General features: G+C 41.2%; 2 protein-coding genes across 2 annotated transcripts in view; one reads left to right on the top strand and one right to left on the bottom strand.

Moving 5' to 3' along the window:
• Positions 1 to 3,249: 3,249 nt before the first annotated feature.
• On the bottom strand, positions 3,250 to 6,604 carry ZBTB26 (zinc finger and BTB domain containing 26). Its single transcript, XM_065418848.1, has 2 exons — positions 6,522 to 6,604; positions 3,250 to 5,117 (listed from the first exon to the last, which is right to left on the bottom strand). Exon 2 carries the CDS (start codon positions 5,105 to 5,107, stop codon positions 3,788 to 3,790), a length of 1,320 nt encoding a protein of 439 aa, XP_065274920.1. The 5' UTR covers positions 5,108 to 5,117; positions 6,522 to 6,604; the 3' UTR covers positions 3,250 to 3,787.
• Positions 6,605 to 7,623: 1,019 nt separating this feature from the next.
• Positions 7,624 to 20,723, top strand: part of RABGAP1 (RAB GTPase activating protein 1) — a 108,056-nt gene continuing 94,956 nt past the window's right edge. The window contains exons 1-2 of the mRNA XM_065418647.1: positions 7,624 to 7,665; positions 17,321 to 17,520. Of these exons, the coding sequence (XP_065274719.1) occupies positions 17,371 to 17,520 (150 nt within the window). The 5' untranslated portion in view covers positions 7,624 to 7,665; positions 17,321 to 17,370. The remainder of the gene's footprint in view (positions 7,666 to 17,320; positions 17,521 to 20,723) is intronic.

The following is a 20,723-nucleotide window of genomic DNA, read 5'->3' as shown; positions in this document are numbered from 1 at the left end:
AGAAATAGTTTCCTAAAATAGTTACATTTCAGAACTAAATTAATCTGCTGTGATATTTGTTTTCCCCTCTCCATTGCCCATTACTTATTCCAAAACTGTACACATAACAGGCAACTATAGCCGTTTAAAACTTTTTACCTGAAAAGGTGATTGTGTCCTTTCATAACATTTTGCAACATTAGCACTTCATTCACTGTAATGCTTGTTTTGGGAACTTCTGACTTTTGTATGCCCCTTTTCTCAAGACCCAAGCTGTCTTTTGATAATGAAATATACATTATTTTCTGCAATAAAATGCTTTGGTCATATTTTAGTTTAGCATTGTTACAGTACTAGACTTAAACAGCTGCATTAGAAGTAATACTTGATCCAAATGTGAAAAGCAGTTCTTTACCAAGGGTCAAGCAGTAGATTATTAGACCACACTGCATTTCAGTTCAGTAAGAGTGCTGCTCTTCTGTAAATGGTATTCTTCAGATGAGATATTAAAGCATGGTCCTTTCACTCCAACTACGATGGCAGCCATCTAGATTAAAACTTCCATGACACTTTTCAAAACAAGTACAGCATAATCTCAACCCCCAGTTAACATTCCATTCCCTCTAGGTCTGAGGTTCAAAGATGTGTAAAAGAGCTATTGCTGAGCACAGTCAATAACTGATGCATTAATCTACAGCCAATGACACCTGTATCTTACTCTATCTAAACTCTTACCTTGTAAAGCTCTAGGATTCATGAACTATGTAGGGTGGTAGCTAAATTCTAGTCTACTTTTCAAGATGAAGTGCATACTTTTAGGATCCAACAGAGATTATGATCTAACTTTATATTTTTCCCCCAGTTAACTGACATACATGGCTCCTAGTAGAGCTCTAGGAAGAGTTTAAAAAATAATAATAATAATAATAAAAAAAGTATGGAATTACACATTTCAGCTGCTGAAAGAGATTCTTTTCACAATGTCATAAATAAAGCAATATTCCCCACTCCAGCTTTGCTTTAAAACCAAATATGAAAGTCACAATTGCTGTGGTTTATGTGAAGCAATGTTTATAGGAGACAGAACAATAATTTTATTTTGAAGTCTTTACCATGTCTTAGTATATACAGTGATAGGTGGTCCTTTAGTGCTTGTCTTCACTACAAGTTAGCATGCTTTAGTTACTGCATTCAAGCTAGCCTAGCTTGAGTGAGAGCAACCACACTTCAAAGCAATACGGGAGTTTCACAGCCTGATTTGATTAGTTGCTGTTGAGTTAGAATAATAGAACTGTAGGGCAGAAAGGGACCTCGAAAGATCACTTAGTCCAGCTCTCTGTGCTGAGACAGGACCAAGTAAACCTCCTAGAACATTTGTGACAGGTGTTTGTCTAACCTGTTCTTAAAACTTCCAATGATGGGAATTCGACAACCTTCCTTGGAAGCCTGTTTCATTACAGCTTATATTTAGAAAATTTCCCTAATATCTAATCTAGATCTCCCTTGCTGCTACCTTCGAGTGGACATTGTTCTCCATAACATCTCTCAACACATTTAAAAACTATGATCACATCCCCCCCATCAGTCTCCTTTTCTCAAGACTAAACATGCCTTTTTTTTTTTTTTTTTTTAACCTTTCCTCATAGGTCAGGTTTTCTAAACCCAGGGCCGCCCTGGGGGGGCAAGTGGGGCAATTTGCCCCGGGCCCCACAGGGGCCCCCACGAGAGTTTTTCGGGGCCCCTGGAGCGGGGTCCTTCACTCGCTCTGGGGGCCCTGGAAAACTCTCACGGGGCCCAGGCCCCCAAAGCTTCTTCCGCTCCGGGTCTTCGGCGGCAATTCGGCGGCGGGGGGTCCTTCCGCTCCGGGACCTGCCACCGAAGTGCACCAAAGACCCGCGGCGGGGGGCCCCCTGCCGCCGCCGAAGACCCCAGGCCCCCTGAATCCTCTGGGCGACCCGGTCTAAACCTTCTATAAATTTGTTGCTCTCCCGTTCTCCTCATCTTTCCTAAAGTGAGATGCTCAGAACTGGACATAGCACTCCAACAGAGGCCTCATCACTGCTGAGTAAAGTGGGACAATTACCTCCTGTGTGTTACATATGGGACTCCTGTTAATACACCCCAGAATGATATTTACCTTTTTCATAACTGCATCACATTGTTGATTCATTAAATTTGTGATCCACTACAACTACTGGATCATTTTCAACAGTATAAACTCACAGCCAGTTATTCTCAGTTTTATATGTGCTTTTGCTTTTTTATTACTAAATTTACACTTGACTTTACTGGATTTCATCTTGTTGATTTCAGTCCAATTCTCTAATTTGGCAAGATCATTTTGAATTCTGATCTGATCCTCCAAAGTGCTACAAATCCCTGCCAGTTTGGTGGTAATCCTCACATTTAAAAAGCACATTCTACACTATATTATCCAAGTCATTAATGAAAATATTGAGTAGTACTGGACGCAAGACAGACTCCTGCAGGACCCCACTAGATACTGCCTTCCAATTGGACAGCTACTATTGATAACTATTCTTTGAATACAGTCTTTCCACCAGTTATGCATCCACCATATAGTAACTTCAACTAGACCACGTTTCCTTAGTTTTCTTATGAAAAAATCATGTGAGTCTAAGTCAAAAGCCTTACTGAAAATCAAGATGGAGGGAGGGGAACATACATCTACTGCTTCCCCTCTACCCACTAGGACAGTAACCCTGTCAATGAAGGAAATTAGTTTGGTTTGGCATGATTTTTGAGAAGCCCACATTGGGTATTATTTATTCTCTTATTGTCCTCTACATGCTTGTTGTAACTCAAGTTGTTGCATCCCCAGAGAGTTACTAGCTTTAGCATCAACATCACTTAAGTTTCAAACGCCCTCCCTCCCAACTAGCTAGCTAGAATTTAAAGCACCACTTAACTTGAGCTAGAGAATTCCGTGTGTGGATGGGAGTTGAGCTAGGGGTAGCATTCCAGTTATTACCTGAGCTAATTATGCTGTGAAAGCACATCCTCAGTAGCCCTACATCAACGAAGAAGTCATACCCTGACCCTAGGCAATCAGCCTCATATTCTAAAAATCTGCAATTTATTTTCTTTACAAACAGTACCATGTAATCTACCTGACCCACCTAGATCATTCAGGGCTTTAGCTCTTTATAAACATACATCCATGTTAATAATCCTGAAAGTTGCTATCGGTTGGGGTAGGGCTGATTAGCAGAGAAAATTCAATTACATAGTTTAAAAGGGACAAAAAAGTGACACATGGAAAAAAGTATTTAATTTTAACTTTAGGGATTTGGGTAAGATTGGAAGGCAAATAACTGAAGTTTTAACAGATAAATTAGCAGTTGAACTACATAACTCTTAGTTATCCAGTGCTTTTTGAAAAAGTCAGGTTTTATCTCATAGACTCATCCTTGCTGTTGTTTCTTCTATCTGCCCAGACATACACAGGCCCTTAACTGTACAGCACATAGTTTAATTGATGACTGCCCACAGCAAGAGTTCTTCAAAAGGTGACAGTCCCATGTCTCCAAATCAGAGTAAATGATCCAAAATGTAACAAATCCAAAATTTAACCCCATGCTCACCAGTAGGGACACAGACAGAAACCCTGCATGAGGATTGCTAGTCACAGAAAATAACAAGACTAGAATGAAGGCTGACAACCTGTTAGGTTTTGTAATTCAATCTGTACACAACCTTTCAGGGCATACCATCTGCTTTGGTGAAAGCCCAAATCCAACCTTTTGTTCCTTTCTTCATGATGCCTACAAAGGGCTGCTTGGAATGCTTAATTAACACAGGTGCTATCACTCCTTAAATTGAGCACAGCCTGAGCCAATTTCCCTGCATCCAGTATCTGGCTTGCATCAGCTTGTTGACAGACCTTATTGTCTGTAGCAGTGCTACAGCTGAAAGAATCAAAGTCCACCGTTATATCTTGAACATTTCTTTCATTGGCATTGTCAAAACTATTTTTTCCATGTAATTGTTTAAGGTGTTTCCTCAGAACAGGTTTATGTGCAAAGACCATGTCACAATAGTTACATTTATGAGGCTTGTCTCCACTGTGCAGATTGAGATGGTCCTGTAAAGAACATTTCTGAGAGAAGGTTTTCCCACAGATTTTACACTGAAAAGGTTTGATCCCTGCATGCACTCTCATGTGTCGGTGGAGATTGCCTTTCTGAGTGAACGTCTTACCACACAGCAGACACATGAACAGTTTATGCATTTTTAAATGATTAGCATAGTTTTCCAGGTGCCGGAATACTCTGGTACACTTGGGACACTGGTGGTGCCATTGGAGACCCTTGTCTATACCTCTGTTGTTAGGACCAAACATGTCTTTAGAGGCCATGATGAAATTGTCACTGCCAGCATAAGAAAGGGCATAGTTGTGGAGATGATTTTGTTCTATTTCACTCGTTCTGTTTTCCACAGTGGAATTGATTAAAAAGTGCTGAGGCTCTGATGAATGTAAAGCAGTTTGTTCAGAAGAAATAAACTGGGTTTGATCTTTTTTATTTCTAACCTCAGACACCTCCCCAATAGACTCCACCTTGACAATCTGAATGTCACTATCTTCCATGTCCATACTGTCTTCTGAGGTTTGAATACATAGTGAATCCTGTTGCAGAGAGTCCTCATCTCCTTGGTGTTCTTTCAACTCAGAAGAATCGCTTTGCTGTTCACAATCCTCCTTGCTCTCCAATGGCTTCTTAGGTTTTATAAACTTCCAGAGAGCCTGTGTACATCGTTCCACAATGTGGCTCATCTGAAGAAAGCTTGCAGCAGTCAAGTAATTTACCAGCTCCATCTCAGGAAACTCCAGAATACCACTGTAGCAGGACAAAAGCAACTGCCTCCCCACTTCTGAACTCTGCAGAATGGAGATTTTAACCTCTCTGGAGTCATTCAACAAAAACTGATCTCTTAAAAAGGGGGAGCCTGCAGCAAACACAATTTTATGCCCATGAACCTCAACATTGTCTATGTGAACTATGACATCACAAAACTTATTTTCTTCCCTCAGTTTGTTCATTTTTTGTAACATTGAATCTCCATAATTGTCAAACTTGAAGTGAAGGATATCTGATCTTTCGGACATTTTGGCAGATCTAAAGAACAAAATCAAACAAAAATAAAGAAACAGTATATGAGGAAACTAATGGATGTAATCATGCAAATTAAAAAGGGGCCAATGGTGCAGGTTAAACATACATATTTTACAAAACATTTTCTTATATTAATAAAAACACCCAAGACTATTAAAAATGAAATAATTTTAAAAGTTAAGTTCACTTTGAATATCTTAATGATATTTACTTTTCCACATTTCACACAACTTGGACAGTGAAAGTAACCTAATCAATTTCTAGACTATTTCATATTCTAATCCACATGCAGTAGTATAATGTTGCAATGTCCCCAACACTACAGAAGAACGTTTATTTAAAATATTATAGTTATATAGATACACTATTTCTTTGGAATTTAAAATAAAACCATATAAATATTTCTACTGGTTTAAACTTTTGTAAAAGCTTGCTTTCGTATTAACAAAAACTAAGTTTTTGGCTCAATTTGAGCCTTCAATGTCCGTTTAGTTTTTAGCATTTGTTTTGCTTTAAAGCATGAACAATTTCCATAGGCAATTGATCTCTCAATGTTACACTTAAGCACCTGTCAGAGAGGACAGTGTAATATTAAACCAAGCTTTTTAACATTCATGTACTGAACAGGAAAAATATGGTCTATGAATCAAACTAAGAAAAATAGTTAAAATTCTTCCACCCTCAACATCTCCTGCTTGCCTGGTGGCATTTCTAAATAAAATACAGCCTGTTACACATCTAAAATGCGCAGAATTCTAGTACTGAACTTAATTTTTTAGACCAGATATAGTCACAATGGAAGTGATTGGGATCTCATTCATCTTTATGCATTTGTCCAATGTCCATTATCGAGCACTGAAGCAAGCATTTTTATTTTGAGAGTTTTTAAGGGTGAGAAATAAAGTCAAACTGCTAGATAGCCCTGTTCTCTCCCATTCACCACCTAATAAGCAGTCGCACCAGAAAACACTTTCTCACAGGAAACACACTGCTTCCTAAAATGTAATTACTTTTAAGTGGCTATTAATGCTTGAATGGAAAATTACTCATTGTTAGAAAAATGATATTCCAGAAACAATACCCCACAAAGGTGTGTGAAGATTTCCATCATACCCCTCAAGTAATTTGACCTACACAAGAAGTAGATCATACTGTAAATGCAAATTCCAGATCTGGCTATCCTCCAGTTTTATATTCTTGGCTAGCCTGAGGAGGGAGGGAGAAAGCTCTCTGCATCTTTCTGAGTTCTACATGCTATTTCCACTCAATATCACACGTCACAGCCATCATCCTTCCAGCTGACAGGCGGACGTGACTCCTATTCAAAACAGGTTAGGTCTAACAGAGGAATCGTACTTCTTCAGTTTAGTTCAACAGAGACATTTCAAAATTAACTAGATATGGTACCTTAGTTTTCTTGTTCAAGCATCACAGAGAAAGTTTCTGCAAATTGCTCAATGTGTTACCAGTTTAAAAGATTCTGGATGAATTACCTAAGGAAAGAGAAGAAAAGTCATGGTTAGCCAAAGGCTTATTTGCCTTACAACTTTAAAATGTCTTTAAAGAAAGAAGAATGATTTGAAAGTAATTAACTGTTCACATGTCCACACTACTATACGTGTGTTTTGAAAAACATTTTTCCAATACTGAGGAAGAACAGTATTGGAAGACTACTGGGGGTTAGTCAGAATTCCTCTCCAATTTATAAAATACTAGGCCTGCAAAGGGCCAAAAGCACCTGCCTACCTGCATTTGGCTCCATCCTTCTTTGTGGCTTTGCAATAACAATAACAAGGGTAACATCCTTTTATTCCCCTTCTCATCCTCTCTTGGGTGGCTGCACCTTGTTCTTACAAGTAATTTCAGCTGATGAGCTATTAGGGCTTTCCTAGTTTTTACTTTATGTAATTCCACAATATAAAAGGAAGAAACCTGACCAGCCCAGTGGCCATCTAGACCAGTGTCCTGGGTCTGACACTCACACTATCAGCTGCTAAAGGGGAAAGCGAAAAGCCCCATAGGGGACAGTTATGGGATTATTAGCCCACATAGAAAGTCACTTCCTCGCCCCCCTTGGCTTAGTGGTTGGTTCGTGACCCTGAGGAAAAATGGTCTAAAAATCCACCCTTAACAAGTGGGGCTGAGTGCTACACCGCCCAGGCTCCCCCCTTCCCCACTCCACTCACCTCCTTACGCTCCCCCCTCCTCCTCTCTCTAGCCGCCCCCACGGTGTCCCCTCCCCGCAAGGTTGGGAAGGGGCCACTCTCCGGATCCGGCCCCGGGCGGAGGCGTTGGCCAGAGGACACCGGAACCGGAAGTACCCCTCCACAAATCTTCTTCCGGGGCTCCTGCCCCTGCCCGGTTTCTTCACGAACCCACCGGGAGCCGCCGCGGCCGCTGCCGGAGCAGCCGCCGCCGGGGCCCCGGAAGTGCATCCTCCTCTGACCCGGAAGACTCTCCCTGTCCCGTCTCCCTCCCCTCCGGCCTGGGTCACGTGGTGGGGGCGGCGGCGGCCGAGGCCCGGCCGGAGGAGGCAGCGGCGGTGGCTCGGGTAGGTCCGGTTCGTGTCGCCCCCGGGGTTGTGCGGCGGAAGGGGCCAGATCAGACTCCGCGCGTCTCTTCCGCATCTGGGGGGTCTCCGGTCCCCGAGCCCTCCAGAGCCAGCGGCCGCGCCGCCCTCCCCGTGCCGAACGTCCGCCCCCCCCCCCCCCGGGGCCCGAGCCTTCCTGCCCCCCCCCCCGGGCCTGGGCCTCGCATTGCGGGTAGCCGCTGCCCAGGCCTGGTTCTGCCGGGGGTGGGCCCAGGCCGCTCCTCACGGAGCCCGGCGGTGCCAGGCCGCGTAGCCCCGGTACGCGGCTCCCCTCACCTACACAGTGCCCGCCCCCGGTGTGCGGCCCGGTGCCTGAGGGCCCCGCGCCGTGCTGTCAGGATCCTCAGAACGTGCGACCAGCGCGTGGGGGGTGGTTTTGTTGTTGGGAGTTTCAAAGGGGAGGGAGGGAGGAAACTCCAGAACCTGGAAGTATTGGGCTAGGCACCCCGGCATATGCCATCCCGCGCAAGGTGCCTGTCCCCTGAAGCCCCTTAATGAGGTCCCCTGTGCATTCTGCAGCATCCCGCTTTCCCCCGTCTCTCTCTCTCTCTGCAGAGTTCCACCTTATGCTGCTCTCTTGCAAAGTTTTTTAGCACCTGAGATCTCTGAGCACCTTTCTGTGTCGTGCATGAGACTAGATTTCTGTGGGGCCCTGTCTTGATCTCTGCACCCCTAACTCATCCACAGGGACGTGCACAATATTGGTAAACGTTCCTTACCATCATACTGAGTGTACTGCATGTGTAGAAAGTGTGTTATCAGTCTCTAATCACATGGCTAAATGCCAGACGGTTTTCACTGGAATGTGTGCATACAATTCTCAGTCACATCTATTTTCTGGCCAGATGTCCCCGTCCATCCTCTCTCTGGCTGTTTTTGTGCTGGATCTGTTTTGTTCTTAGTCACAGGATTGGTTTGATTGATAGGATAGTGTATTTTTCTCACTGTTTGTCACACTCAAGCCTCTGGACTACTTTTGCTTGAACTTTACAAAAACTCTTGTGTGGATATACAGCCTGCAAAATATCTGGAAGGGCTGAAAGTTGGTGTTTGTAATAGAAACACATGTGCAATGTTCATTATAGTTGTCACTAGCTTTCGAGCTATTGATGATAACCTTATTGCATGTTCTGCCTAGGGACAGTGGTGCCTGCAAAGAGGTGGGAGAACAGCAGTGGGGCAATGTGAGCTAGAAGTGGGTAGAGACCCACCTGTCCCTTCAGATATGAGGTGGCTGCACCTGGCATGCTTCACACAGGGCTTGTGTGCTGGACATTGTGATGGGTGACATGGACATATGAATAGATACTGTCACTATGCCGAGGAATCCAGTATGCATGGGACAGTTGTTGCCCACACATGTTAACTGGTGTGGGGATTGGAGGCATAAGATGACACTTGCTAAAAAATGTAGTTTCTAATAATAGTATTCTGTCCTCCTCTGCATATTTCAGGCAGCATTTTAAAAGTTTCTGATAGTAACTAGTTGAGCCTGGTTAGATACTAAGATAATGGTGCTTAGAAACCAAAGTGATAGTCTTTCATTCTTTCCCATTTAGTTGGTTATGCTCCAACCGTCCAAACAGATATGCATGTAACTTTCTGCACATGAATAATGCTATTGAGTTCAGTGGCACTACTCACATGTGTAAAGTTACTCACATGCTATATATTGTAGGGACTTTTGTTAATTTCCCCTTGTGTAATAGACTCACCCAAACAACAAGGGAAGGAAATATATTTTTAAAGAGAATGCATTTGTAAAATTACAAAAATTGCCAGGAAACTCAGATGCAATTGAAGTTCAGTTGAAAGTGACTAGATTTCAAATTGATATTGTTCCCTTAATCATAAGTCCATTATTTCTAAATCTGTGTTGCCAGACAGTGCCGAGCTTATTTTTCATGGGTACTGAGTTATGTCAACAAAATAACCAAATTCCATTTTCAAATCTTCATGTTCTGGGACTGTATCTGGTCATTGCTTGTCAGATATCACATTGATGCTAGAATCTGGCACTTTATTGCTTCCCCTTCATTTGATTTACATTCCAGTCTCGATCTTCCTCCTTTCTTTATCCCATTTGTTATCCTGTTTGTAAGTGCACATACTGTTTTAGACTTTTATGGTTTGGAATAGGTAAGTTCCAAGCACTGATGATCCTAGTTCAGAGATTGAAAACAAGTAGCAATAAACAAGCACTATACTACCTTATATGTTTGAAAAATCTCGTAAAGTTTCAAATGAAATTGGACTTTGGTAGCTGTAGATTTTACAGTATTCACCTTTGCACTTTTGCATGTTGTAAATTAAGGTAGTATAAAAAAAAGTGAAAAATTAAAATGCAGGTGGTGCGAGGGGCAACGATTATGACTTTCTCATAGACTTTAAGGCCAGAAGGGACCATCATGATCATCTAGTCTGACCTCCTGCACATTGCAGGCCACAAACCTCACCCACTGATTCCTGTAATACGCCAGTAGCCACTGGCTGAGTTACCTGAAGTCCTCAAATCATGATTTAAAGACTTCAAGTTACAGAGAATCCACCATTTACACTAGTTTAAACCAGCAAGTGACCTTGCCTTGTGGTGCAGAAATACAAAGCTGGAGATCAGATTCTGTCTAGGCATCTCATGCTGCAAAAATACATAGGCTGGTCTGTATTCCCAACTTTGTTTGATCTGTCAGGATTTTATAGACAAAATAATACACTGGTTTGGACTCATGAATTCGGTAAGACTTCTGGGCTACACTGTTGCAGAATGCCTCATTCCATGGAGTTCTGCGGAACTGTTTAAATTTTGTGGATGTTATCATGTTTTCCATAATGATCCTTATGTCCCTGCTTAACATTAGAAGGTCAAGGCCCTGACCAGACTTGGCTATAGATACACAGTGAACAGATTAGCTAACAGTTAGGCATGAGAATTTCCTTCTGCTTTCCAAGTCCAGCTGCAGACAGTTTTTAGTACCATGTATCATATGAGACTGTTAAGGTCATTGCTGCTGCTTGAAGGTTTCAGATTATATTTTCAAAGAGCCATGCTGGTCCAATAAATGTAACTATACATTTCTGTTTGAATCCCCAGTGAATGATGTAAGCTGTATAAATACACACTGCACCCTTATAAGGGTCACTCTAACCTCTGGCTGGAGAACCTTATCTTCCATGCTAACTGCTTCTCTGTACTTACGGATCTATGTCCTATGGCTGCCTGAAAAGGGAGACCTGTAGATGTGCACAATGCTATTGGAATGTCATTTGGGTTCGTGAGAATAGACTTTGCAGTGAACTCATTTCAGTGACATTCTTTTGCTGCTCTGGATAGGGCAGTGTCAGCGTTTCTTTTATAAACCACTGTTTCCCTGGGCCTACGAGTCTGTCTCCGCGGTTGGAGCAATTGCTTTGTGCTGGAGCCTGACATAAGCATTTTGTCCCGAGCACATTTTCTAGATTAAAAATAAATCCTTATGGAATCAGCTATATTGATAATCCTTAACAGGTTTAAGGTTGTGTTAGCTTGAACTCTTTTATGTTTTTTCTGATACCTGGCTTTGTGGGTGATTCAACCACCTTCCTGAGATCTCTGCTTGTCATGCTTCTCTCTTTCATGAGAATCACAGGGGTAGGGGAACGTGAGGAAGCTTAATCTTAAAATGAATCTCCTGTTTTCATTTGGCCCTTGAAGTCAGATTGACATAGAGGAGGGGTCCAATGGGAAAACTACACCATTTTATGGCCATGATACTCCTTTGAGAACAATCCTTTACAAGGAGCTAAAAAATTAGGAGTACAATTATTCTTTGTTCCCTTGAAGCAAGAGGAATTTAGATGCTTCGTTTCCATATATAATCATAGGACTGGAAGGGACCTTGAGAGATCATCTAGTCCAGTCCCCTGCATTCATGACAGGACTAAGTATTATCTAGACCATTCTTGACAGGCGTTTGTCTAACCTGCTCTTAAAAATCTCCAATGATGGAGATTCCACAACCTCCCTAGGCAATTTATTCCAGTGTTTAACCACCCTGACAGTTAGGAAGGTTTTCCTAATGTCCGACCTAAACTTCCCTTGCTGCAATTTAACCCCATTGCTGCTTGTCCTATCTTCAGAGGTTAAGAAGAACAATTCTTCTCCCTCCTCCTTGTAATGACCTTTTATGTACTTGGAAACAGTTATCATGTCACCTCTCAGTCTTCTCTTTTCCAGACTAAACAAACCCAATTTTTTCAATCTTCCCTCATAGGTCATGTTTTCTAGACCTTTAATCATTTCTGTTGCTCTTCTCTGGACTTTCTCCAATTTGTCCACATCTTTCCTGAAATGTGGTGCCCAGAACTGGACACAGTATTCCAGCTGAGGCCTAACCAGCGCAGAGTAGAGCGGAATGAAAAGTAAAAATCAAAAGCAAACAAAAAAGGACCCATCAGTTATAAAGGAGCCTTGTGCGATGTGATTCTCTTAGATGTTCTCCCTCCCTTACTGGAGAACCTGTGACCTGAAGATCCAGATTCTGTGAGGCAGTTTCTGGTGTCTTAGGAGTTACCCATTCTGTTTTTGAAAAATTACTTTTTATTTGTGTCAAAATTAACCCCATAATAACAAGCTTAGGGACACTGTCAGTGTTTAGAGTTGTCACTGGAAGGGCTTTGAGCTGTGATGTGGCACATAATCTGAGATTTGTGCTTGGTGGGGACTTTCTCTCCTAAACCTCTCAACAGTGAGACTGGAAACCATAAGGGCTACACTGCATCTGAGAGTGAGCGTCCAGCCTGGGTCTTCAGACTCATGCTAGCAGGTTTGGCGCTAGTGCTCTAAAAATAGATATGTAAGTGTTGCGGCTTGGGCTCTGAAGCCAGGTGTGTGATGTGGGTTTGAGAGCTTGAGCTCCAGCCCAAGCCATGACATCAAAGCAATGTCTGCACAGCTACTTTTAGAGCATTAGTGTGAGCTCTGCTACCACCAGTCTGGGGACCTGGGCTTGAGAGGCTCACTCCCAGATGCAGGATATACACGTCCTGAGTTTCTTAGACAATCTGCAAGCACCATAGCTAGAGTGTTGTCCCTACTGCTGTGTTTTCTTGCTCTCTGATTCTGTGAGATTAATGGTGCTGCCTGCCACCTCTAATTGTATTGCAAATTTTTGAGGTGAGTTCTTTTAGACTGACACCTATTTTAGTGAGCTCATAGACTTCCTATTCCACAGCCATCCCAAGTCCTCTGGTTCAGGTAAAGGGCCCAGTGGGTGCTCTACAGGGAGCCTTCTGATCTAAAGTAACTCTTGATCTAGAAGGTGCTGAAAGATGCAAGGCAAAGTAAGGGAATGTGGAAATTCAGGTGAATTAAACCATGGCAATATTCCAACAAAAAAACCCATGGAATTCATTATTGCTCTTTCTCATTCAATTATGGCAGCTACGCTCCTTTCTTTTCTCAGCATCAATGGTCAGATAAAAATTCTAATGTTTTTTAACAATTGATAAAATTCCTTCAAGGAATTTCTTTGAATTGAAAATCTGATATTTTCTATATGCAGAACACAGATTTTTGCTTGTCGAGTTATTTGTGAGAGGCCAATAATTTACATTAATATTTCACATTAAAGGGTCTTGCTTTGGGCCAGATCCTGCTACCCTTTCTTGTGCAGAGTAGTAACTTTCTCATACTTGGTCCCATTGATTTCAGAGAGACTGCTTGGAGAGCAAGGTATCACTCAGTGTATGGGTGGGAAAATTAGGCTCATTTGGATCTCTTATTGTTGCACTGTAAGTGTGGTATTGATACATTCTTGTAGCGGATAAATTTAGCCAATCACACACATTCCCTGATTATTGTGTGTGATGCCTGTTTGAAGAGTAGAGAGTATGTGAAATCACAGCATACTTTTTTTTTTTAAAAGTGAATTTAGTGCTCGTGAAAGGTACCAGATTGTCAGGCTTTGAAAATAGATTAAATTTAGCACTTCAGACTAGACACACTATACCAAAATAAGTTGCTAAACTGCTCCTTACCTTACTTTAACAGCTGCTAATGATCAAAGCCAGCTCTTCTACTCCCATTGTCTTTCAGGAGTATAGCTCCAATGTCAAAATACTAACATCCCCCTATACTCTGTATGTTACCCCGGATGACTAATAACTGAAGTTTCAACACTGTATCATCTATTTTTAAACATTTTCTAATAAAATTTTAATTCGTTCACACTCCATTTGCAAAGTATTGGCAAAAATATTTTAAGAGAAGGTTTTGGGGGCTTATTTTTATTTTGCATTTTGTTAATAATGTAGTTATTTTCAGATGAGCTGCCAATTTTGTAGGTGGTGTAGAAATGAGTCTCATAATAAATTTGTACTTGGAATTCAGAAATGATCACTAATAACCATTTACTAATTATCATATCCAATATTCCTTGTTGGGTATAAAATGAAAGAATGTTGGACTTTCAACTTTTTAAACTGATTGACTCAGGTTGACGCTGACCCTGGAATTTTGATGTCAGAAACAAAAAGCAAAGACAGGTTTTTTAACCTTGTGGCCACTGATACAAACACAGCAGAGAAAACTCAGAAATAAGGCAAAATGTATTGCTCAGATAGAGGTGGAAAGGCTTTAAAGGTAATAAAGGAATCTTTTCATCAGGTGATGCTAAATTTGATGCCCTCCTTCCTGGGCATAGGTGAGAATAGTGTTGAGATGGTTTATCAGAAAGCCCTTGGTAGTAATCCTATGGTATTTGCTAGTAAGCATCCTTAGATAATACAGTAGAAATGAGACTTTTACTCCTTTCATTGCTTCTCTCTGTTTGCTTGTCACTCATAAAGCTCTTTCCTCAGATCTGCATCTCTGTGCTGCTCAGCTCTCCCTGCTATATCTACTGCTGTTAGAGCATGGTCATCTGCACTGCCCTCAGCTTCATTATTCAGATGCTGTTCGCAAAGTCTGCAAGTCTCAGTCTGGAGCGAGACTGCTTAGATCAAGGTGGAAGATTGTAAACTGGGACTGGTTATCTCTGTGGGCCACAACCCGTCTTAAAGACAGGTGGCTGCTGTCTGCTTTATGTAAATAAAGCGCACTCCTTGGGCCTCTGACGGGGTCAGTGGAGCCCCTTAGTTGGGCAAATTTTGGAGATCATCTGGGCTTGAGAGTATTTTCAAGTACTTTCTCCAAACCTATTGTATAGAGCAGCAGGAAAACATTGCACATGAGCAGATAAGATTAGGGGGGATAGTAGGGCCAATGTGGGTCAGAAGAGAGGAAGTTCATGAATAAACTTTTATGTTTTTGTCCAGAAGCAGTGTACTTTGTATAAAGTGTGGCTTCTAAGAACAAGGGTCACTCTGATATACTACATCCTCAAGCCTTCCTAGACATGGTGATGGATGTGATATTCCAATTGATCTTTCATGTCTTACTGTTACAATCTTCCTTAAATTTACACTGTTCCCTCAGTTCAGTGACAGGGCAGAGAGTCATGAGTGACAGTTTTATTAATTCCTTGGCAGCAGTAGGTTTGGTAGAGTTCAATAAATTGTAACTTGGTTTAAGAAAAATCAAACCCAGAAGCCTTTGTGGGAATACGCAAGGCATTTGCCATGTACTGAAAAAACAGCCACTGTCTTCTAGGCTGCTATTTTTGCAGCCTTTTTATTCGTAAGTGTGAAATTGTCTGAATATGACAAGTGTAGGATGTTGTTGCATTTTTAAAGAATTTCATGCTTCTCAAAGGAGAATCACACAATGCTCCTTCCTTCAGTGACTTTCACGACTGTCTGCATGTATGCTTTGGAAGAAAATGTGCTGTAATAATACTTGGCACTCAGAGAGAAGGTTTCATAAGAGGTTAAGAGCAATTGTACAGTCCATTTGTGAAAAAATAGAAGGCAATATATTTGCATGAGTTGGGGCAGTAAAAGTTTATGGTGAAGTTGTGTTACTCTAATCTCAGATGTTCCTTGCACTGGAGGAGAAAATCAGTCTCAGAGTAAGGAGTAGTCATCTGGCTGTATTGAGTCCTAGCGTGCAGCCAGTCCATTGGTGGAGTGGGCTAGGACTGTTGTCTGCAATACAATTCCCATTCATCAGGCAGGATGAGTCATAGATTCCAAGGCCAGAAGGGATCATTTTAATCATTTAGTGTAACCTTCTGTATAAGACAGACTATAGAACTTGCCCAAAATAATTCCTTTTGAACTAACACACTTCTTAAATCCAATCTTAATTTAAAATTGCCTTTGATGGAGAATCCACCATGACCCTTGGTAAATTGTTCCAATGGCTAATTATCCTCACTGTTAAAAATTCATGCCTAAAATGATGCTGAAAATCCATCCAACATTAATTCCAGAGTACCTCCTGTGCGTGGCTTATGGACTTTGTAGGGCACCAAGTCAAAAAGCAATCCTCTCCGGTGGTTGTGTATCCTTTGTGTACCCACTGTGTGCACTTTGAAAAATGTATCTGTGCCAAGCTGTCTCATTGTTTGGCTGCTATTTTGGTAGCCAAGTGAGGTCAGTTCCCCACAGGACAAAGGGCACAATTCAAATGGGGGAAAAAAATCAGGTTTGGTCATCCTTTGGAGTCAGTAAAGACCAGGACTCTTGTGATGAGCATGTAATACGGACTCACTAAGGAATTTGGCCCTTTGTTCCATGGCTTTCTATTTTTAGCCGGGTGTTCTAGGAACCTTTGACGTTAGAGGTGTGTAGTTGAACTCCACCTTGTGTTCCCTTTATCTAAAGTGTATCTCAGTGCCAGTCCTTGTGACTTTTTTTAGCCTATCTGTTGGCTCTGACTTGCAGCACTGAGCCAGCCTATGATGTTCTTCCTGTTTCTTGGTAGGGTGTCCAGAGCTGATTCTTATAATACAAAAGTGTCAGTGCAGATGCATAAACTATTGCTGAGCTCTCAGGGGTCCGTTGTATCTCAAGTACAGCATATCGAATTAAATCATATAATGTTGAGATTATTTGAGAGTCGAATTTCATGATTGGCTTGTCCTGATATTTACAAAACCTTAGCATGACATTTGCATGAACATAGGTGAAGGGAAGGCCAGGTTATGTATGACTAGGTTTATAGTTGGAAGTATGCTGGCCCTAAAATAATGTCTTCCATCACCAGGCATAGCACATACTCCATGAGCCTGTTTTACACTACAGACAGTACTGTGTCTGGGATTTAGTTACAACTCTCATTTGGCAGTGTAGACAAGATCTTAACCATGTTTCTTAAAAAGATGAACTTAAGCACTGCTTGGGAGTATGATTTTAGGCCCCATCTACACTGCACAATGAAAGTGTTATAACCAGTTCCTCAGATGTGAATCTGTTTGTAAAGTAGATGGGCCTTCACTGGGAAAGGTGATCGTGAAACACTTCAAAATATAACTTTGTTTTGTGATCTATAGAAACCAGTGCAGCACTTTCAGAGTAAAGAGTTTCACAGCAAATTGAAAAGGCAGGACCATGAGTGCACACTGATGTACTGAGAACTGTTACTTAGCTATGCAGTCAGATGTGTTGATCTTTAATAGTCATCGAGTTTCTGAAAAGAAACATTTGAGCTTCAAGCACAAACTTCTATATAAGTATTTTTATGATTTTTGTTTTTCAGGAGTATATAAAATTTAATCTCATTCATGAGTCGAACTTCCTTTTTAAGTCATGGATGACAAGGTCTCTGTTGGAAAAATCAGTGTCTCTTCAGACTCGGTATCCACTCTTAACAGTGAAGATTTTGTCTTGGTTTCCAGGCAAGGGGATGAAACGCCATCTACAAATAATGGTAGTGATGATGAAAAAACAGGACTGAAGGTAAGAATCCATAACCCGACTTCATTCTTTCTTCTAACCCAAATTAACCATAAAAGAACTTAAAGAGGGACTTCTGTTGTTGAAAACTTGAAAGAAGAGAGAACTTGTTAAAGAATCAATGTCCTTTGCTGATATTTTTTGAATTACTTCTGCTGTCATTGTAGATGATATTTATGTTTTGAATAAGTGCTGTCACCATCACTACTTGGTTTTTCATTTTGCCGAATCCTTCACTGGAGTTGTCACCCAGTGTTTGAGATGAAACAATCATACATTATGATTTTCAGATGGTTAGAATTTCAACTTCACTGCAGCTTTCAGGGGAGAAAGCCCTTGTTAATGCACATATGTCATCAGTTTGCCCGTTGGTTCTACTATGTACTAAAGTTTCTCAATGTGAAAGGTTCTCTTTAAGAAATTTGGAAGTAGCCTGAAACCTAACACCCAGGACATGTAACGTGGACCTCAGAACACAGGCCCAGGAGCAAGTTATGTGAACTCTGTGGGCATTAAAATGGCCTTAAAATGTGGTGATAGAAATATGATGGGAACTCTAAACTCTTGCACCTGTAGCTGTATTTTCATATATTATAATATAAAGCGGATCTTTTCCAGGGCTGATCTAAGTTAGAATGTTCTGTATGGGAGTTAAAGGAAAAATTAGCTCGCCTATGTAAGAGACCTTGAGATCTCAGGTCAGTTAGATCTGTCATGCAAAGAATGTCCAATCCAAATTTCAAATGGGGAGAGAAATCTTGTATTCCCTCTGTAGGACTGTTTTCTTCTTTGCTGCTAGGAGCTGGGAGGCTGAACAAAGACTTCACTGCAGATTTCCTGATGCCTTTCCACAGCTTTCTTATATCTCCAGCTGCTCTACTTGGCTTTCTTGAATTCCTTTCTGATCTCTATAGTAGTCATTTAATGGATGCATTATTATAGATGACACAACAGACAGCCTTCAGTGGAAGAACAGTTCTTTTTCCTTAAGAACTTTTTCATCTGGTGAAAAAATTGATTTATGTAATTGTATTGCAACTGCAGAAAATTCAGCGACAATTCCACTTGCAAAGGAATAGTCTGCAAAATTATATCAACAAGTGAGACTTCCTTGAATGATCCACAAGGTTCTGTCCAGAAATTTAACTCCAAAAGAGGAATAGTAGCCTCACTTGTCTGCTTTAGAATACATGCCTGGGTAACTACTGAGTCTTAGAATTTCAGCACACTGCGCAGAAGATGTCCTTGTCTTAAGAACAGTAATGTGAGAGGCAGCTGATCAGTTTCTTAAACTATTGAGGGTTATCTGAGTCTACAGAAGAGAGAAGACTACGAGAATCCATTCCACTCTGTTAGTGCCAAATAACATTTGGAGATGTGAAATGGCTCATTCTGAAGCAAGTATCACTTCAAGGTTGAGATGTTTGGATTCCTAATGCAGTTGTAATGATTACCCACCTATGGGTGTTCGATGCTTTTGGATTTTCAGGATGCACATGTATCTTTAGTGCAGTAACATTTGGGCTTGTATTATCAAACAAAATTATGTTGTTTCCGGATCTGGAACTAAACATTACAGTAGTTTTGTTGGGTTTCATGAGTAAACTTCAGCATGAATTCCCAGGTGAAGGCTGGGTACAGTCGTTGAACAAAGTGAATCACCTTGAACCTTTCCTTTTGTATTCTGTCTTTTGAGAGAGCATGCTGTTTCTTTATAACTGCAATCTGAATGATTAATGGAAACATTATACCTTAGTTAATGCAAGTAGGTGCCCAGTTCAAAGTCATTCCTGCAGGAATTTCTTTAGTTAACCCCCTCCTTTCTGCATAACGAGGAGACAAACTATCTCTGGAAATGGAGGGTATTGTAGCTGCCTTTATGAATGGAAATCAATTGCTTGCTGTCAGTGGACTAAAGACAAATGAAGATTAGAAGGATAACTCCAGTGTCTTGATGGGGAACAGTCCTGTCCACTGCCTCCATAAAATGGACTTTGCTTTCCAGGAGCCAATTCCACTGTATTAGTTGGCTGTTTATCTGTGGAACTTGAAAGCTAGGTTCAGGAGGAGGCAGTTAACACGGTGTTGGGCACTTTATATATATCTTATCTAGATGCATGGCAGCAGCACATGGAAATTGACTTTATTTAAAAAAAAAAAGATCCCAAGTAGGGATTGCCCAGATTGTATGTGTCAGAGGCAGAAATGGGGAGAAGACTTTTCTCAGGGATAAAGAACTGTTTCAGGATGTATGACTAATCTCATTTGTTTGTATCTGCTCTAAGTTCAGCTGCCATCATGTTGCCACCAAAGGAGGCAAAAACTTGTATTGATCAAAAAAAATCTGAATGGCATTGAGTTGGAGATTGTTGTTCTAGCTCTGTAATTCTAGAACTGCAGTTTGTGGATCTTATTTCCCTTGCTTCCTCACCACGCATCCTGCTGAGTTTTAAGCTTGTTTGCACGCTCTGTTTGGTGAACTGCATAAGATACATACTGAGCCTGAGGCGCTCTTCATCTTGTGTTCCTTTGATATAGACTTCTGTCTGAGCTAATAGCCATTTTTGTTTCTTTGTAAAAATTTGTATAAAATCCAGTAAGATACATTTGCTCCTGAAAATGTAGTCATGGCCTGTATCTTTCTGTAGCTGTTCATAACTATTAACTTTTTTTTGGTTTTTATATGTGCTGATGTACATGGTTCACACAATTTAAAGGGGTGCTTTTGCTGAGTGTATGCCAAAAATGCCACCCAACAGCTGTTTCTGCTGTCAACACTTCCCCCCCCTTGTCACGTTGCTTGTGTGAGCTGGCAGTTGGCATGAATTGAATTTACAAAAATCCCATTTCTGGAGCACTCTGTAGAATGGGTGCTTGTAATAGCACAGTACATTAGCTCCCAGAGTGCAGAGAAGGCTGGTGGGGTGTGTGCATGTGCACACACCTGAGGGTAGCAGGGGGTAGATAAAATATAAAAATTACTCTTGGTTTGTTTTGGGTACAGGTAATATGGTAGCCCACATAAATGGGTTTTGTGGTGCTGCAACATCTTATAGTTAACAATTCTGGGATCATGCTGGGCTCCAGTTTTTGTTAAAATGAGAGAAAGCATCTGTCCTGAACAGACAGACACACATTTACCAGATCATTAATCTCTTTGCCTTTCCCTTCTGCACCCCCACTTCTGTCAGGGTTCAGAGGTTGCC

This window comes from Emys orbicularis, chromosome 18 (genome assembly GCF_028017835.1).
Source record: "Emys orbicularis isolate rEmyOrb1 chromosome 18, rEmyOrb1.hap1, whole genome shotgun sequence".
In the NCBI taxonomy this organism is placed as follows: Eukaryota; Metazoa; Chordata; order Testudines; family Emydidae; genus Emys; species Emys orbicularis.
Note: the sequence above shows the minus strand (reverse complement) of the source record. Positions and strands in the feature narration are given on the sequence as shown.

Excerpts from the sequence above, each read along its gene's own strand:
- ZBTB26 (XM_065418848.1), bottom strand. The coding sequence starts at position 5,107 with ATGTCCGAAAGATCAGATATCCTTCACTTCAAGTTTGACAATTATGGA.